At 40.3% G+C, this 20,251-nt stretch overlaps 1 protein-coding gene across 2 annotated transcripts in view; it reads left to right on the forward strand.

The window, feature by feature from the left end:
* adamts17 (ADAM metallopeptidase with thrombospondin type 1 motif, 17) overlaps positions 1–20,251 on the forward strand; it is a 347,817-nt gene that overhangs the window by 316,133 nt on the left and 11,433 nt on the right. For both annotated transcript variants that reach the window (XM_060941102.1, XM_060941103.1), the window contains one exon: positions 3,491–3,643. In XM_060941102.1, coding sequence (XP_060797085.1) covers positions 3,491–3,643 — 153 coding nt within the window. The remainder of the gene's footprint in view (positions 1–3,490; positions 3,644–20,251) is intronic.

The raw sequence follows: 20,251 nt of genomic DNA on the forward strand, positions 1-20,251 counted from the left end.
AAAACCCATGCCCTTCAGTTTGAGCTTTCAGGGTCACTCAAGGTCAAAGATCATATGGCACTTCCTATAAGTTGATAATGGTAAATACAGTTAGGTCCATAAATATTTGGACAGAGACAACATTTTTCTAATTTTGGTTCTGTACATTACCACAATGAATTTTGAACAAAACAATTCAGATGCAGTTGAAGTTCAGACTTTCAGCTTTAATTCAGTGGGTTGAACAAAATGATTGCATAAAAATGTGAGGAACTAAAGCATTTTTTAAACACAATCCCTTCATTTCAGGGGCTCAAAAGTAATTGGACAAATTAAATAATTGTAAATAAAATATTCATTTCTAATACTTGGTTGAAAACCCTTTGTTGGCAATGACTGCCTGAAGTCTTGAACTCATGGACATCACCAGACGCTGTGTTTCCTCCTTTTTAATGCTCTGCCAAGCCTTTACTGCAGCGGTTTTCAGTTGCTGTCTGTTTGTGGGCCTTTCTGTCTGAAGTTTAGTCTTTAACAAGTGAAATGCATGCTCAATTGGGTTGAGATCAGGTAACTGACTTGGCCATTCAAGAATATTCCACTTCTTTGCTTTAATAAACTCCTGGGTTGCTTTGGCTTTATGTTTTGGGTCATTGTCCATCTGTATTATGAAACGCCGACCAATCAGTTTGGCTGCATTTGGCTGGATTTGAGCACACAGTATGTCTCTGAATACCTCAGAATTCATCCGGCTGCTTCTGTCCTGTGTCACATCATCAATAAACACTAGTGACCCAGTGCCACTGGCAGCCATGCATGCCCAAGCCATCACACTGCCTCCGCCGTGTTTTACAGATGATGTGGTATGCTTTGGATCATGAGCTGTACCACGCCTTCGCCATACTTTTTTCTTTCCATCATTCTGGTAGAGGTTGATCTTGGTTTCATCTGTCCAAAGAATGTTCTTCCAGAACTGTGCTGGCTTTTTTAGATGTTTTTTAGCAAAGTCCAATCTAGCCTTTTTATTCTTGAGGCTTATGAGTGTCTTGCACCGTGCAGTGAACCCTCTGTATTTACTTTCATACAATCTTCTCTTTATGGTAGATTTGGATATTGATATACCTACCTCCTGGAGAGTGTTGTTCACTTGGTTGGCTGTTGTGAAGGGGTTTCTCTTCACCATGGAAATTATTCTGCGATCATCCACCACTGTTGTCTTCTGTGGGCGTCCAGGTCTTTTTGCATTGATGAGTTCACCAGTGCTTTCTTTCTTTCTCAGGATGTACCAAACTGTAGATTTTGCCAGTCCTAATATTGTAGCAATTTCTCGGATGGGTTTTTTCTGTTTTCGCAGCTTAAGGATGGCTTGTTTCACCTGCATGGAGAGCTCCTTTTACCGCATGTTTTCTTCACAGCAAAATCTTCCAAATGCAAGCACCACACCTCAAATCAACTCCAGGCCTTTTATCTGCTTAATTGGGAATGACATAACGAAGGAATTGCCCACACCTGCCCATGAAATAGCCTTTGAGTCAATTGTCCAATTACTTTTTGTCCCTTTAAAAACAGGGTGGCACATGTTAAGGAGCTGAAACTCCTAAATCCTTCATCCAATTTTAATGTGGATACCCTCAAATGAAAGCTGAAAGTCTGGACTTTATGTCCATGTCCATTATATAACTATAACCTGAATGTTTCAGTAAACAGGTAAAAAAACAAAATTTGTGTCAGTGTCCAAATATATACTGTATGGATCTAACTATATCTGTCTACCCTCAACCATTTTCAAGTTACAGCCCTCTGAAAATCTGTGACCTTGAGTTTGACCTTTCAGGGTCACTCAATGTCAAAGATCATGGTGCCAAATGAAAGGCCATATGGGAGTTCCTATATGCTCATAATAGTAAACATCTGTCTTTCGGCAACCGTTTTTGAGTTATAATGGAAAATATGTTATTTTGACTGAAAGGTTGACCTTTCCGGTGACCTTGACCTTCACCTTAACCCGATTAGCCCAAAAATGTAATCAGGTAATCTACAGACCATTGCCCACCCACCCTGAAAATTTGAAGTGAATTGTTGCAACCATTTACACACTAGATTGTTACCAGACAGACACACAAACAGACAAACAAACCGCACTGATTACAATACATCGCCTCACTTACTCCGTCGCAGGCGAGGTAATGACACAATCTGAAACTAACTTTAGAAAGAGTTTGCGTAGCTCTAGTTCCAGGTGTAGTAGTGTTGCTGAGTTTTTTATTAAACACCCAAGTGTCACAGCTGGAACATGTGGCTGGTGGGCAGTCTCTTGACCCAGCAAACAGTGGCTTTGTGGTCAGAAACTGACACTGATGAAGGCTAGGCGATGATTAAGACTTGAATGGAAAAACGAGCTGTACAGTAGTGACAAACCATACACCTAATAAGATTGGTTATGTCTAATAAAGTGGCCACCAAGAATACAGTGTTAAAAACCCAGACAATCCAGCTGTACCTAAACACTTGCACCAGCTCTACACACGCTCCACTGATGGTGCCTATCCAATAATGGATGGAGTAGAGGGAGCTGGGAAACTTCATAGCAACAGATGGGCTCGAGTCAGTAATTTTATTCCGACAAAGTAGCCTACACTCACTGTCCACTTTATTTGGAGCAGCTATACACTCATGATATTATCTAATCAGACAATCATGTGACAGCAGCACAATGCATACAAATCACGTCTTGTTCCAGTTTTGGTGAGCTGGTGCCCAATATAGCCTCAGATTTTGTTCTTGGTTGACAGGAGTGGAATCTGATGTGGTCTTTGTAATCTGTTGTCGTCCATCTGCCTCATGGTTTGATATATTATGTGTTCTGAGATGCTTTTATGATTGTATAGAGTGGTTAGAGTTCCTGTGAGTTGGAAACCAAGAGATCACCAGTTTCTGAACCACTCAAACCAGCTTGTCTGGCACCAATAACCATGCCATGGTCAAAATCACTGAGATCACATTTTTCCCCATTCTGATGTTTATTATGAACATTAACTGAAACTCGTGACCTGTATTGCACTGCTGCTGTATGATTGGTCGATTGGATAATTGCATGAATGTACATGTGTTCAGGTGTTCCTATTAAATTCACTGGACAGTGAGTGTGTATGGTTGCTGTACCTGTGTATATTAGAATGGAATGTCCAAATAGGACTCGTATATAATATTTGTAACTGTGGTGCTGTAGCTTAGCCTTTGGAGGGCACTGTGGTAGTTTTTGCTTCTCTCTCTCTCTCTCTCTCTCTCTCTCTCTCCCTCCCTCCCTCTCCCTTTTTACCCTTTTTAATCTGTATGTTGTGTTTTATCCACTTCATTAAGAAAAGCTTCTTCATTCATTGGAGAAACTACTTAATAGTGCTCCACAGGGGGTGGCATTTAACAAGAAAAGTTTTATTTTCCTTCTTTTCCCTATACCTCTACCTGTTCTTTTCTCTTCTCTCTTTTCCTGTTCTCTCTCCCTCCATCTCTCCAGTGTTCATCTAATTGTGGGCGGGGCATCAGGAAAAGGACAGTGACATGCACAAATCCTCAGGGGCTTTGTGACCCTGCTTCCCGTCCTACCCACCAGGAGCCATGTGAAGATTACTCAAAATGCTATGAGTGGAAGACAGGAGACTGGTCCAAGGTATGTACATACAGTAAATAAACACACACACACACACACACACACACACACACACACACACACACACACACACACACTATGGCCAAAGGTTTATAGACACCTGAACATCACACTCATATGTGTGCCTTTCCCAGACTATTGCCACAAAGTTGGAAGCACACAATTGTATAGGATGTCTTTGAATACTGTAGCATTACAATTTCTGTTCACTGGAACTAAGGGGCCCAAACTTGTTCCTGCATGATAATGCCCCATGCATAAAAGGGCATGAAGACATGGGTTGCCAAGATTGGAGTGGAAGAACTTAAATGGCCTGCACAAAGTCCTGACATCAACCACAGTGACATCTGATTCCCAAAACCCATGCCCAACTTCATGAATGCTCTTGTGGCTGAATGGACAAATCCCCACAGCCGTGTTCTAAAATCTGGTGGAAAGCCTTCCCAGAAGAGTGAAGGTTATTATAACAGCAAAGCAGGGCTAAATCTAGAATGGGATGTTCAAAAAGCACACATGGTTGTAATGGTCAGGTGTACACACACACACACGTTTGTCTCACTATCCTTGTGAGGACCTTCCATTGACATAATTATTATTGCAGTTAATTAATGCTGTGCCTGCACATAAACCTGACCCTAACTTTAACCTCAGTAATGAAAAAGAAACTTTTTGGCTCTTTATTTATTCATTCATTAATTCATTCAAATTTTTGTTTAAAAAAAACAACAACACAACAGCAGTTTCCTTGTGGAGACCATCCATATGTCCCCACAAGGTCGAAATTCCATTCATTATCTGTAAGCGCTTATCCTGTGCAGGGTCACGGGCAAGCTGGAGCTTATCCCATCTGACTATAGGCGTGAGGCAGGATACACCCTGGACAAGTCGCCAGGTCATCACAGGGCTGACACATAGAGACAAACAACCATTTACACTCACATTCACACCTACGGTCAATTTAGAGCCATAAATTAGCCTAACCTGCATGTCTTTGGACTGTGGGGGAAACTAGAGCACCTGGAGGAAACCCATGCGACACGGAGAGAACATGCAAACTCCACACAGAAAGGCCCCCATCGGCCACTGAGCTTGAACCCAGGACCTTCTTGCTGTGAGGCTACAGTGCTAACCACTACACCACCGTGCTGCCTTAAGGTCAAAATTGTCCGATTTTACTATCCTTGTGGGGACATTTGGTCCTCAGTAGTATATAAAAACATGTGCGCGTGCGCACACACACACACACACACAAGTAATTACTTGCATCTTTATGGGGATAGCTAAATTAAGCTATTCATCCACCTAAATGTAATGTTAAAAGGCAGTGAAGCCAAAAGGAAAAATAACATTTCCGCCTTACCCCAGATGTAGGCTATCAGCCAAGATTTGTTTGGTATTTGTGCGACGATTTAAGCTTCCATTACTTATCGCTCCATTATCTCCACTGAAACACTAAAGGACACCAAACACTCACCTTAAACCATATCAAGATTTTTAGTACAGTTTGCCTTTTCTCTGTATATAATGAAATGATCAAAATCCAACTATCTGGTGTCACTCAGAAGAGGATGGATCCTTTTGAGTCTGGTTCCTCTGAAAGTTTCTTCTTCATGTCGAGACTTTTCCTTGCCACAATTGCCTGTGGCTTGCTCATTAGGGATCTAAATCTACATCTGGAGTGCTGTAAAGCTGTTTAATGTTAAAAGCACTATCCGGATAAGTTCAAACTGAATTGAATAAGTGTCACATCAAGTTGCTTGTCACAACGCCAACAGCACAGGCAGCCGTCTTAAATCAGGAATCACTTTTTTTATGCAGCATATTGTGTGGTGCCACTCCTTGTAAGTATCAGACTCAGGTAGGTGTGAACAAGAGTGTGCACATTAAAAGTTATTTGAATGATAATATAGTCCCAAGTAGTTATCCTCAAATGGTTAAACAAATATTTTTTATATTTACCCACACCATTTTCTTATTGATAGAGCATTTGGTAATGTAAGAGTACATATTTTATATACAGCTATGGAAAAGGTCAGTGGTAGTCACCATTAAAATTGGTCTCTTAATTTTTCCATATGTGTATATATAATATACATATATGAAAAAGTTGTATTTTATTGTTAGTTACTGTTTTTGATGTCATATTATGTGCACTTTATAAATGAAGCTATCATGGGTATTTATGAACGCGATAAACAAGCTATCTGCTGCCTAATATGGACTCCATGAGATTTCTGAAGGTGTGCTGTGGTATCTGGCACCGAAATGTTAGCAGCAGATCCTTACAAGACGTAAGCTGCGACGTGTGGCCTCCATGGATTGGACTCTGTCCAGCACATCCCACAGAGGCTCAATTGGATTGAGATCTACAGAATTTGGAGGCCAAGTCAACACCATGAACATCTGTCATGTTCCTCAAACCATTCCTGAACAGATTCTGCAGTGTGGCAGGGCACATTATCCAGATACAAGAGGTCACTGTCAATCGGGAATACAGGTGCCATGAAGGGGTGTACTTGGCCTGTAGCAATTATTAGGTAGGTGGTACGTGTCAAAGTAACATCCAAATGAATGCCAGGACCCAAGGATTGCCAGTAGAACACTGCCCAGAGCATCGCACTGCTTCTGCCAGCTTGCCTTCTTCCTGTAATGCATCCCTGTGCCATCTCTTATCCAGGTAAGCAGCACACACACACCTGGCCGTCCACATGATGTTAAAGAAAACATCAGATCAGGCCACCTTTATCCATGTTTCATGGTCCAGTTCTGATACTCACGTGTCCATTGTAGGCACTTTTGGTGGTGGACAGGGGTCAGCATGGGCACTCTGACCAGTCTGCAGCTGCGCAGCCCCAGACATAGCAGGCTGCAATGCACTGTGTGTTCTGACACCTTTCTATCATAGCCAGCATTAAATTTTTCACCAATTTGTGCTACAGCAGTTCTTCTGTGGGATTGAACAAGATGGGCTAGCATTCCCCCCAAATGCATCATTGAGCCTTGGGTGCCCATGACCCTGTTGCTGGTTTGCTGGTTGTCCTTCCTTGGACCACTTTTGGTAGGTACTAACGACTACATACTGGGAACACCCCACAAGACCTGCCATTTTGGAGATGTTCTGACCCAGTTGTCTACCCATCACAATTTGACATTTGTCAAAGTCTCTGAGATCCTTACGCTTGTCCATGGCTCCTGCTTCCAGCACAACAACTGTAACTCTTCGCTTTCTGACTAATATACCCCACCCATTGACAAGTGCTACTGTAGCAAAGATAATAAATGTTATTCACTTCACCTGTCAGTGGTTTTAATATTATGGCTGATATATATAAAATCACATATCACAGTGATGCTTGAAAGTTTGTGAACCCTTTAGAATTTTCTATATTTCTGCATAAATATGACCTAAAACATCATCAGATTTTCACACAAGTCCTAAAAGTAGATAAAGAGAACCCAGTTAAACAAATGAGACAAAGATATTATACTTGGTCATTTATTTACTGAGGAAAATGATCCCATATCACATATCTGTGAATGGCAAAAGTACGGTATGTGAACCTTTGCTTTCAGTATCTGGTGTGACCCCCTTGTGCAGCAATAACTGCAACTAAACGTTTCCGGTAACTGTTGATCAGTCCTGCACACCGGCTTGGAGGAATTTTAGCCCTTTCCTCCGTACAGAACAGCTTCAACTCTGGGATGCTGGTGGGTTTTCTCACATGAACTGCTCGTTTCTGGTCCTTCCACAACATTTCAATTGGATTAAGGTCAGGACTTTGACTTGGCCATTCCAAAACATTAACTTTATTCTTCTTTAACCATTCTTTGCTAGAACGACTTGTGTGCTTGGGGTCGTTGTCTTGCTGCATGACCCACCTTCTCTTGAGATTCAGTTCATGGACAGATGTCCTGACATTTTCCTTTAGAATTTGTTGGTATGATTCAGAATTCATTGTTCCATCAATGACGGCAAGCCGTCCTGGCCCAGATGCAGCAAAACAGGCCCAAACCATGATACTACCACCACCATGTTTCACAGATGGGATAAGGTTCTTATGCTGGAATGCAGTGTTTTCCTTTCTCCAAACATAACACTTCTCATTTAAACCAAAAAGTTCTATTTTGGTCTCATCCATCCACAAAACATTTTTCCAATAGCCTTCTGGCTTGTCCATGTGATCTTTAGCAAACTGCAGATGAGCAGCAATGTTCTTTTTGGAGAACAGTGGCTTTCTCCTTGCAACCCTGCCATGCACACCATTGTTGTTCAGTGTTCTCCTGATGGTGTACTCATGAACATTAACATTAGCCAATGTGAAAGAGGCCTTCAGTTGCTTAGAACTTACCCTGGGGTCCTTTGTGACCTCACCGACTATTACACGCCTTGCTCTTGGAGTGATCTTTGTTGGTCGACCACTCCTGGGGAGGGTAACAATGGTCTTGAATTTCTTCCATTTGTACACAATCTGTCTGACTGTGGATTGGTGGAGTCCAAGCTCTTTAGAGATGGTTTTGTAACCTTTTCCAGCCTGATGAGCATCAACAACGCTTTTTCTGAGGTCCTCAGAAATCTCCTTTGTTCGTGCCATGATGCACTTCCACAAACATGTTGTGAAGATCAGACTTTGATAGATCTCTGTTCTTTAAATAAAACAGGGTGCCCACTCACACCTGATTGTCATCCCATTGATTGAAAACACCTGACTCTAATTTCACCTTCAAATTAACTGCTAATCCTAAAGGTTCACATACTTTTGCCACTCACAGATATGTAATATTGGATCATTTTCCTCAATAAATAAATGACCAAGTATAATATTTTTGTCTCATTTGTTTAACTGGGTTCTCTTTACCTACTTTTAGGACTTGTGTAAAAATCTGATGATGTTTTAGGTCATATTTATGCAGAAATATCGAAAATTCTAAAGGGTTCACAAACTTTCAAGCACCACTCTATCTAATATATATATGACAGAAGTGTCACTATTAAGGGACAGTGCATTTCAATGACAAATGATGATGATACAGCAGCATGTCCACTTTATTTTTGCTTTATCTATACATTAGGTGTTGGCCATTTTTAAACACACACTTAGAGCTGGAGTGCTAATCTAAAAACTTTATGACGTTAGAAGAAGGGCTTGACTGCTCCTTTGTTTATAGTGATTTTAGAGGCAAGAGACAAATTGAATCCCAGGCGTCGAGGCAGCCTTAACTCTTCACACACAGGCTCTGAAAGCTGAGGCCAGGTTCCAGATTAGATTTGCTGTATTTGCATGAGGAGCACATGCACAGATGGGCATGTAGAGAGATTTTATGTACACCACCACTGATTTGATTTAGTTCAGTGATGAGGCTACTGACTCTGTCAGTACTGTTGAAGTTAAAGCTACACTGTTTTATAAGAGATCATTGTACTGCTGGTACCTGCCATGACAAAAGGCCAATTACTAGGGAAGTATTGTTTTGTTTTGTTTTTTTCTGGACAGTAAGTCTTTACAGTGTGCACATTTTAAGATTCATTTTTTTTGTTTACTAAAAACTGCCCTTTATTTCCTAACATCCTTTGGTACACACTGGACTCGGTACATGTACTAGATTGTATATGTTCTTCCTGTGATGCCTTTCCCCTTATTATTCTGCCTGAATGCTAAAGTAATAACACTTTGGATGTAGGTGAAATTACTAATGAAAAAAAAACAGAGCTTCACTTCTCAATTTCAGCAAACATTCTGAAGAGTGGATGTTGAAAAGGCACTGTGTAGACACTTTCATGGGTTTTTGTGCACGAGTTTCCATCCAGGAAGAAAACAGGACAGCATAAATAGCAACTAACTTAAATTGTACTGTATGCGTGTCTTTAAATGAGCTATGTACGGTATAGCCAAGGCTTTTAGCCAAGGCACACCCTACATTGTCTTAAAATACTACTAATTAAGTCAAAAACTAATAAGGGATCAAAATAGTATTTTTTTTTTCTTTACAGCTTAAAAAACTGTAAAATACATGGAAATAAGTTGCATGTAAAATCTGAATGCTTAATCATTGGAGACATGGGGTTGTATTCAGAGTTGGTGACTTAAGCTTAAAAATTATGCCAGTATTTATGTAGGGTAAGTTATGCCTGTTTAGAGTTGACTTATGTAGTTGCTCAAATAGATTTTTTCCAAATCATCTGTAACTTGTTCATGTCTCTAGAGTTGCCTGATTTTGAGTCGACGTATCCAAGCCAGGGTTTCCAAAAGCAAATACCACAGCGTTTAAATATAAATACTTGCTATAAAGCCTGAAAAAAAAAACAGGGATAGAAAATGTGGACCTAAGAAGGAAATAGCTTTTTTCTTTACTGTTGGATATTCTAAAATGTAATATAAATGCAAGAGACAATTTAAAAATGAAAAAAAAAAGACTCATACCGTATGGTATCTGAACGAGAAAATGGCAAACACTGAAATAAACATCTAACAGAAGTCTTGTATATTACTTAAATATTGCTGCAGGCAGAGGTGGACAGTAACAAAGTACATTTACTTGAGTACTGTACTTAAGTACACTTTTTGAGTATCTGTACTTTACTTGAGTATTATTTTTGGAAACTTATGACTTTTACTTCACTACATTTGAAAGGCAAATATCGTACTTTTTACTCCACTACATTTCTATCAAGGTCCTCGTTACTCGTTACCTCATTACTATGAAGCAGCTTTGAAAGTGGATGTTTTTTCTTTTCTTTTCTAAAACGTGATTGGTTTTTTCACAGGTGACACTGAGACAGCCGATCAGTAATTACTAGGGTCACCTCACGTCCATAGACTGGATAAAATCAAGTTCAGTGATTCCTCAGCAGCATTATTTAACACGATCAGTTGATGGCAGAATGGAAGGAGGCGGTTCTTCTGAGGAATGCACGCACCCATGGCCATACCTAGAACCCGTTTCAGTTTTCTGAAAGGAATAAAGAGTCGTTTAGTTTTAAATGTTTGCTTTGTTTGCCGAAAACGAACCACATCACAGCCTACAAAAACTCGCTGTCCAACCTGTGGAAGCATATTGAGGTATGTAAACATTTTATTCCAAGCTTGCAACGAAGTTGCCTGTGCTTTTAAAGCTAGCGATAATGTTGCAATAGCTATGCAGTCTGGTTAGTCAAATGACTTTCTATGGATTTGCCCACCAAGTTGTCATCGCCTTGTCCACGGCTAACGTTAACACATAGCTAGTTAACTTGGACACTGTTAGTTAGCATGTAAACACGGAGTTACACTAACATGAATAACGTTAACTTATCTGAAGTCCTTTCAAAAATACGTTTTAGCATAAGCTTGCCAAATAAACAGAATGCAGAAATCTTTCTTTTCTAGTAGCGTTAGCTACCCAATATGATTTTGAGTTTGAAAAGAGTTTGCTAGCATGTCAGGTGGAGCTTCACTGACTAGCTAGCTTAGGGGGTTGTTTCACCGAGAAATCTTCCCGGAAAACCGAGCTGTGATCTCAGAGCGTGGCTTGGTCGCCACAGGTCATACACAGTCGACGGTTGACCGAGGGTTGGTCATGCCTTGGTCTTCCGTGGTTGCATGTGGTCGAGGAATGGTCTCCCCGACAAAGAGATCGTAGCTCGGTTTTTTGACATGTCAAAAAACTGAGCCTCGACCTAAAAGTCGCACAGAGAGCATCGAAAGAGCGAACAAGGTCGAGGAAAGGATGCATTGGTCGAGAGACAATCGAGGCTAGAACGGGGATGAGCGATGCTCAGTCTTCTCGAGCGAGAACTGATTGCGCGCATGGTTGTGCTGCTCGGCCCGTCCTAGACACTCACTCGATCCGTGCGATCTAGCTTCACTCTTTTGCGATCAAGCCTCGCTCCGCGCAACCTGTCCCAGACCTTCCCTAGACCCGTACGTTCCCTATTCTTCCCATGGGCACGATTGGATTCTAAAGAGGATTAAGGTGTGACCTACTTCAACCAATAAAGATTGACCATCGCTTAAGTTGCGACCTACCTTCGCCTAATCCTATTAAAGCTACGCGTACTGAATGTCATATAAATAGGGCGCATAAATAGGGCACATAAAGAGGATTAAGGTGCGACCTACTTCAACCAATAAAGATCGACCATCGCTTAAGTTGCAACCTATCTTTGCCTAATCTGATTAAGCTACGCCTACTGAATGTCATATAAATAGGGCGCAATAGCATGATGCAGAGCGATTGGGTCTATGTTGTCCCTTCGGAGGCTGGTCAAAAACTGATGGTTGGCCACCGATTGCCGGGCCTTTTTATACGGTCACAGCGGGTCGCACGCAAATCCGGGCGACCATGACAAATTTGCGCGTAGCTCAGGTGAGAATTTGTCTAGAAAAGGTCGAGAATTGAGCATACAGAGTGAGGCTAGAACGTTTATATCGCAGGCTAAATCGTATTGATCGAGGGTACGTTGCAACTCGTACGTAGCTAGATCGGCTAAGATTGAGCCTTGATCGGCCGAGGTCGAGCACTTGCGAGGATAGATCGCCGAGAGATCGACTCTATGTCGCAGATTGGTCGAACAGAATGAGCGTTGGTTGTGTTAAGATCGCATCAGATCGAGTGGATAGACGCAAGTAGAGCGTATGTAAAGCGTCTACAGAGCGTATAGGACGCAGGTAGAGTGTACACATAGAAGGTCGAACGAGATAACATCGAACATAGAGCGTACACAGAAAATAATGGGTTTAGGTCGCACGGATTTTGCCCGCGACTACGGGAAAACAGCTGCGATCATTTTCCAGATCGTACTCGGTGAAATGAGGGGCTTAACGTTAAAACACCATGATGGCACAGCATGCGTTCATTTTGTGAATTCACATTTCTGTCTTTGGTAATGGCATTAGGTTTTGTAAGTGTTGTGGCAATAATACAATGATGTGTTGACAGAAAATGTTCGTTTAATACTTAAGTATTTTTAAAAGCAAGTACTTCAGTACTTAAGTAAAAATTTGACTGGACAATTTTCACTTGTATCAGAGTAACATTTGATCAGTGGGATCTGTACTTTGACTTAAGTAATGAAGTTGGGTACTTTGTCTACCTCTGGCTGCAGGAATTGAATAGAATAATTGTAATTATGTCAGTCAATGCACATTTGCTTGCATTATTTGGCAGCTTAGAAAATAGCACTATTATCTATTTATTTATTTATTTATTTATTTATTTATTTATTATTTTGTGGTGACAACCTAATGTAGCTACAAAATACTAAATTGAGGTCATGAAATCATAATATGTTCCCTGGATAAGTTATTTTATCACACTTAATTTTCAGCTTTTTAATTCATAAAAAATAATTACTGTCATTTGTTAATTTGTTAAAAGTGCATTCTCTTGTAAAGAAAATGTGATGGTAGTTTTAAAGATAAGCTGACAAGCATTTATCTGCTGTAAATACATCACACTAAGTTAATTCATAATTAATTTGTAGCTCTCACAATACAAACCCATCACTTATGCGACACTTCTGGTAGGAATTCAGGATAAGAATAATATTGATTGATTGATTGATTGATTGATTGATTGATTGATTGATTGATTGATTGATTGATTGATTGATTAGAGAAGGCGGTAAGAATTACAATATAAGGTAAGAACATGAAAACACTCAATAAAACACTAATAAGCTGCAATAACTGCTTCAATGACTACTTATATAACTAATAATCAGATCAACAAGTTAATTCCCATATTGTGTTGGTACATATGGAATCAGATACAGGATTTTTTTTTTTTTTACCTCCATCTTTCACTTACTTACTGATATAATTCAGTTATTGTGCTCTACTAATTTGTATTGTGTTCTTCAGTAATCAGGTGTTCACCATAACTGCACACCACACTGGTTAAAGCAGCGGCACTTTAGTGTATGGCCAAGTTTATACTGTATTTTAAACTTGATGAAATTAAGATAGTAAGAACAGCCAAGAGCATGTTGATGTTAGCTGCAACTTTTCATCACTCCTGCCTGTAGTTACTTAGCCCAACCTTATTTGGGCTAAATATAAGGTTTATGTTTATGTACCAATTTATGTTTATGAAGCTATATTGTGGATCAAGTTTTATAAATGTAACCCTTTTATTTATAATCCTTGGACATTTTTTAAAAATATGATGAAGTCCAATGTTCCTGTCCATGGTAAAATTTTGAGACATTTCATCACTCCCTGCCTTTGGGAGAGCAGTTTAATATAAGCTTTTATGAGCAAAGTTTAGGGCTAAAGGCCAGCAATAGCCTTGGGCTTGTCCTGCCTGTGGTTACAGCTATACTTTACAAACACAGCTCAGAGTGAGGAAACGCAGAAAAGGAGGATTATGTTCTCTCAGAGGTCTGAGCAATGGAGCATGGTTCACTTTTCATCCACCACAGATGGAAGAGGTACAGGCAGTGGAGACCTGGTGATCCCTGGCAAGGTTGAGCAGGACAGGACTCTGGTTTCACATTAAGGTGAAGGCTGTGGTTACAGGTCAAGGAGCCTGGGAGAGAGTAAGTTAGCATTTTGAGATCTGTTGAGACTTTGATTGAAATTTCTCTTGGATGGGGATGAGAAAATGGGGAAAGAAAAGACATAATTTAGCACTTTGGAAAATGGACCATAGTTGGATCAACCTATTGCTGAAGATGTGCTTCATTTTGACAAGTATGTTGTGGAAAGGGGTGGGAGGCTTTTTCTTTTGGGAGTCATAAATTTAGACACCGTACTCCTCTCCACCACTTCCAGATAGTATAGGGCCAACTCATAATGCATAAAAGTGTCTTTTGCTGCTACAGTTTGATGGAACACTTTGTTATACACATTGAAGGACCCGAGCACCCTCAGCTGGTAGGGTCCCTTCCTGAACACAGCCTCATTATAACAATATTTACATAACTCTTGTGAATGCAGACAGATGTGGAGGGTGGGGGTCCTTCTTTCTAAAGTCCACAACCAACTCCTGGCTGGTGCTGCTGCATTGTATTTATAAACTTATTGAATTACCAAAATATTGCTAGCCAGATGGCAGAGTAGTGCAGCTCGTAGCATTGCCGCCTCATAGCTCATGGGTCTCTAGTTCGATCATGAGCAGTTTCCTCCTGCCTCCAAAACACATTCCTGTAGGTGGATTGGCTATGCTAAATTACCACTAGAAGTGAATGAGTGAGTGTATGAATGACTAGCATCCCATCTGTGGTGGTATTCCCACCTCATGCCCAGTGTTTACAGGATAAGCTCTGGTTCAACCATGAAGCAGAATGAACAAATGATACTGATAGTGGGTTGAATGTTTTCTCCAGTTTCCAAAGTTTTATTTCATTGCTCTTTTTTTAATTCCTGGGGACATTTGTGGACAATTGCACATGTTCTTACTCCACAAATTATCTTAATAAACCCAAGCAGGTTATTCTTATCATGGGTAAGGGTCAGGTTAATCCAAGTCACAAGTCTGAATGGCGTGATGTGGTTCTGCTCACTTTGTGGCATATTGCATGCATTCAGCCCAACTGAGCTATGAAATCTCATCTTGGATAATCCTGATTTTGATTTTTTTTCTTTTGAATGCCATGTTTGTCCAATTATGTGAAACACATTGTGAGTGCTGGCAACAGATGATGAAATTAGATGCTACATTTGTCAAATGGATGGGAGGTTGAAATTGGTTCAATTCTGCCAGCAAAATTATATCACACCAACCAGGCTCCTTGTGTTATCTTCCCAATCTGTGCATTGTATATAATAGCAGTCGGCAATTAAATCTGGATATGGGCCTGTGTTTTTTAGTGCTGTTTATTGGGAAACATGGATTTGTAGGTGTGATGGGTCTGCCTTAAATAGCTTACCATTTTACAGAAGTCAGGCAAGGAATATAATCATCTTACCATTACCACAATACCGTCAAGGCAACAAAAGCCTGTTAATATTTTTTATAAAGCTTTAAGCATGTTTGTTAGACCTGTCAGTGAAACAGTGAATTTGCATGTCACTGTCAATTAGGTGGGACTAGAAGAATGCACACTATGCCAATTCAGTTCGGTTTCATTGTATAGCGCTTTTAACAATGGATATCATCACAAAGCAGCTTACAGAAATCCAGATATAGGTGTAAATGTATAATGAGCAAGCAAGAGGCAACAGTACTAAAAAAAAAAGTCCCTGAGATGCCATGAGGAAGAAACCTTCAGAGAACCCAAACTCTAAAGGGAACTCAGTCTTTTCTGGGTGACACTGGATAGTTGGATTGCTTACCACAACTGTCTACAACTGTAGACTATAAAGTCAAACAGTACAAAGTACTAAGACAGGATGTTCAATATGAGCATATTGTGCATTAGGGTCTTTTTATTGACAAAGGACAGTCTGTATGATAGCAGCAGCAGTTCTTTCATGCAGATGTATAGTATCCAGGTGAGTTTATCTGTTGAAGCAAGGGTGAGGCTTGGGCATCATCTGTTTTGGGGAGTGTAAATCTAAGGTATCCATGTGTGACCATCCACAGCAGAAACAAGTCCTCTTAATGCATTGTGCTGTTAGCATTTTGACTGTAGTAGTAGAAGATCCCTGAATCAATTTATTCAAGTCTGTACATTACCAGTGACAGGTACTGGATGGCACTGGACTGTCTGTTTGTGCTAGTTGTCGTTTTTGCACTGTCCTTGTTGTTTGCACTTTATCCCAGATAGCACACCTACGTCGACCCACCATCAGCTGTGCTGACGGTCCATCAGAGGTATGACCAGCGGGCCTTCATCGGGCTGACGTCGGCAAGCCGATAAAGGGAAAAAAAACAAGATCTTGTTACTCTCGCGTGTCTTGCCACCTGCGAGTCGCTGGTGGGCTGATAATGGACCACCAAATGTGTCTGCCGCTCACTGTCTCTAGCAGGCCGCCGGATCCTGAAAATATTCTGCAGATTCTGAGAATAAAAAGTTACAATACTGCCCTGCTGTTATTATAATTGAATAATCTTTAGAATAAAAAATATGAGAAGAGTTAAAGTGAATATCTGCATCCTTTGTTTTTCCCTTTATTGGCTTGCCAACTTCGGCCCGACGAAGGCCCGCTGGTCATATCTCTGATGGACCATCGGCACAGCCAACGGTGGACTGACATAAGTGTGCTATCTGGGATGTTGTTGATGTTTGCACTTTGTGTTGTATGTAGCTTATTGTCTGCGATGTTTGCACTTGCTGCGCTCTTGTACTTTGTTGTTATATTTAGATTTGCAGTGCTGTGATGTTTAATGTAGCACCATGGTCCTGGAAAAATGTTGTTTTGTTTTAACTGTGTACTGTACCAACTGTATATGGTTGAAAAGACAATAAAAAAGCATTGACTTTGGTGCCATAGGGTACTAATCATTGTACATGACAATTTTCATTAAGTGGAATAAATGTAATTTAACATGCAAAACTTCCTTGTCAAAAGCAAATGCAAGCAGGCCAATAGGTCAGAAAAAAGACAAGGAACTATTTTACAGCAGGCCAAACAGTCTTATAAGGACAGCCAGATTTGCTCCAGGGGCCACTGTTTGCCAATATAGAGCAATACCTGTTGTTTAATGCACAACATTTGTCTTGTACAGAGTTAACACTCTTGGGTTCATCCAACTAAAAGCTCTGAGAAGTTGAAAGCAGTAGTGTATCCCACAAGTCCGGTGCTCAATCTTTCAAAAATGAACCTAGGGTTCAGACTTGGCTTTGATCAGCGGAATGGACATTTTATAGAAAGCTTTTGTACCACTGTGCCATACCACTTTTACTTATAAATATATTTAAAGGTATGACTGTGCCCTACACTTACACACTTCAACCTTTCAGCTGGCTCATTTGAGTCTCACTTTTCCTTGTATGTTGTTATATCAGTTGAGACGCACTCAGTATGCTGATTTGATTTTGATCAGCCCATCATGACTTGTAATAGTGTAACATACTGTGGTGAAGAATGAGGCTTGTGTGGGGACATGTGCGTTTACAAATGGATTTGTTTAGATTATGCAGATTATGTGTCACCAATCTGTGTTTGTAGAGTGTTCTCTGTGGTTTGGCCATGCAAGCCACTATTATCCATTCTGGACTCTGTGGAGTTCAGTATTATCCATATTGGGTACAGAGTTATTATAGATTTGAAATTTTCATTAGGTTTTATTTAATTTTTCAATTTCAGTTTAGTTTTGCAAGTACATAAATAGTTTTATTTTTAGGAATCAACTAGTTTTATTATTAGTTTTTCAGGTATTGCACAACCATACTTCTCATAAGTCAACCATAGTTGACTGTTTTACTGCAGATTTGTTAGCTAGCTCAGAAGAACTATCTAGACATTGAGGTAGTGGAGTTCCCACCCAACCATTCACACCTTTGGGTAATTTAGAGTAGCCAGTTAACCTAACCACGTGTCTTTGAACTGTGGGAGGAAACCCACGCAGACAACATGCAAATTCCACAAAGAAAGGCCCCTGTCGGCTGCGAGGTTCGAACCTAGAACCTTCTCACTGTGACGCAGCAGTACTAACCACTGCACTATGCCACCCGCACAGCCATAGATATCCCATAATAACTCAATTGGACACAAGCTGTTTACCATTTAGCTGTTATGTATATTGTGTTATCAACTATAAGACTATATTGTCTTAGTTTTCGTTAACTATATTAACCCTGATTAGGTATTGGTATTAGATATGAGATATTGTTCCAGTACCATGCAAATTTGCTCATACTCGAACTCCTAAAAATGCTCAAATTTACCAATATGTAATACCAACATGTGATACTATGTGATGTAAGCCTAGTGCAGGTTTCTGCTCTAATTAACAGCGTGTAATCTGGAATCATATTTCAGACATGTGCCAATTTTGCTCTGCAAAAAAAGCAAGCTGAGCTACGACAGTATCTGTCAGGGTGCAGGCACTTACGGATGTATGTGCAGGGGAGAGTAGGAGAAGCAAACTGCGAACAGAGCCAAATCACAGGACGAAAATCATAGTCAAAATACAGGCAAGGGTCGGTCGATCGGCAAACAGAGCAATGAAGACAGGACGAGAGAATGAGGTAGAGAAAATGAGAACAAGGGTCGAAACGGCTGTCCGTCCGGTCACGTTTTCGTTTCCGGGCCATATATTTAAAACTACTGAAGATATCTTCATGAAACTTTGTATACATATCAAGCAACATGTGAAATGATGCCTTTTGCTATTTTGGATTTTTGAAAAAAAGGATTTTTCAAATTTTGACATAAAAAAATAGATTTTGACTTAGTTTCTAAGAGCAATGTTCATTTCCGGAGCATATATCCAAAACTATTCATGATACAGATTTGAAACTTGGTATACATGTTAACAAGGTGATGTAGATGTGCCTTTTCATACTAAGAAATTTGAGAAATTTTAATTTTTCATGTTTCCATGGAAACAATTTCAGACTTAGTCTCTCAGGTTAGTCTTAGGGGTAGGTTTTGTTTCTGGAGCAGAACTTGAAAACTATGAGTGGTATGGTCTTGAAAGTTGGTATATGTGTTGATTAAGTAATGTATATGTGCCTTTTGATACTAAGAAATGTGAGAAATTTTAATTTTTAGCTCACCTGGACCAAAGGTCTGGTGGGTTTATGCCATGGGCTGCTGAGGTCAGTGTAAAGAGGTAGGGTTGGTTTCCTGCAGCACAACTTGAAAAATGTGACAAATAATCTGTTGAAACTTGGTATATAGTTGTTATATAGGGCGGGGGATATAGATGACTCTGTCTTCTTGTTAGCCATTATTTTTCTACAACTGTATAAAGTCACAGTTCTAAGTGTGTTGAAAGCATAATCAGTCTGAGTTTATTGTGAATTAGGGTCTTGGTATGACAGATAGGCTGTATGTTTATAGCAGCAGTTCTTTGAAGTTTACAGTATCTAGTTGAGATTACCGACTGAAGCATGGGTGAGACTTGGGGCATAAACTGTTTTTGGGAAGTGCAAATATTTAGGATATCTTTAGGGACCATTAACAGCAGCAGAAACAATTCCAGAAACAAATGCATGGTGCTGTTAGCATTTTGGCTTCAGGAGTAGTCTTATAGAAATGAATAAATATTGATGCAGATCAAACATCTTTGTAATGCAATTGCAAGTTCTGGAAGGTGAAGAAGGGTTAATGGCACAACGTCCTGGTTACCACATTACCAGTGAGATATGACAATAATGTATTGGCTTATGAAATTGATGTTAGAACTAATTAAACATAAGTATTTATAAAGGTACTGCAAGCTGGCCTAGTGGTTAGCGTGTCCACCTCTCGATCGCGAGTTCTACTCGTGGTCAGGTCATACCAAAGACCATTATAAAAATGGTACCTACTGCTGTTTGACAAGATATGCTGCAATATAGATGCGAGTAGGGAGCTAAACTCTCGCGGTTACCAGAAGACCAGCCCCCCACTGTAACCCTAGCTGTATAAGTAAGAGGCCGAGGGCTACAGAAACGGAGATCGGCGCTGCCCAATGCGCTTTAAAGACTTGGTTAGTACTGGGGCGGGAAACTGCCTGGGAAGACCAGGGCATGGCGCGGGAAGGACTTTAGATTTTAGAGATTTATAAAGGTTCAGATTTTGTACTGGAGTGTGC

This window comes from Neoarius graeffei, chromosome 15, assembly GCF_027579695.1.
Source record: "Neoarius graeffei isolate fNeoGra1 chromosome 15, fNeoGra1.pri, whole genome shotgun sequence".
Taxonomy (NCBI): domain Eukaryota; kingdom Metazoa; phylum Chordata; class Actinopteri; order Siluriformes; family Ariidae; genus Neoarius; species Neoarius graeffei.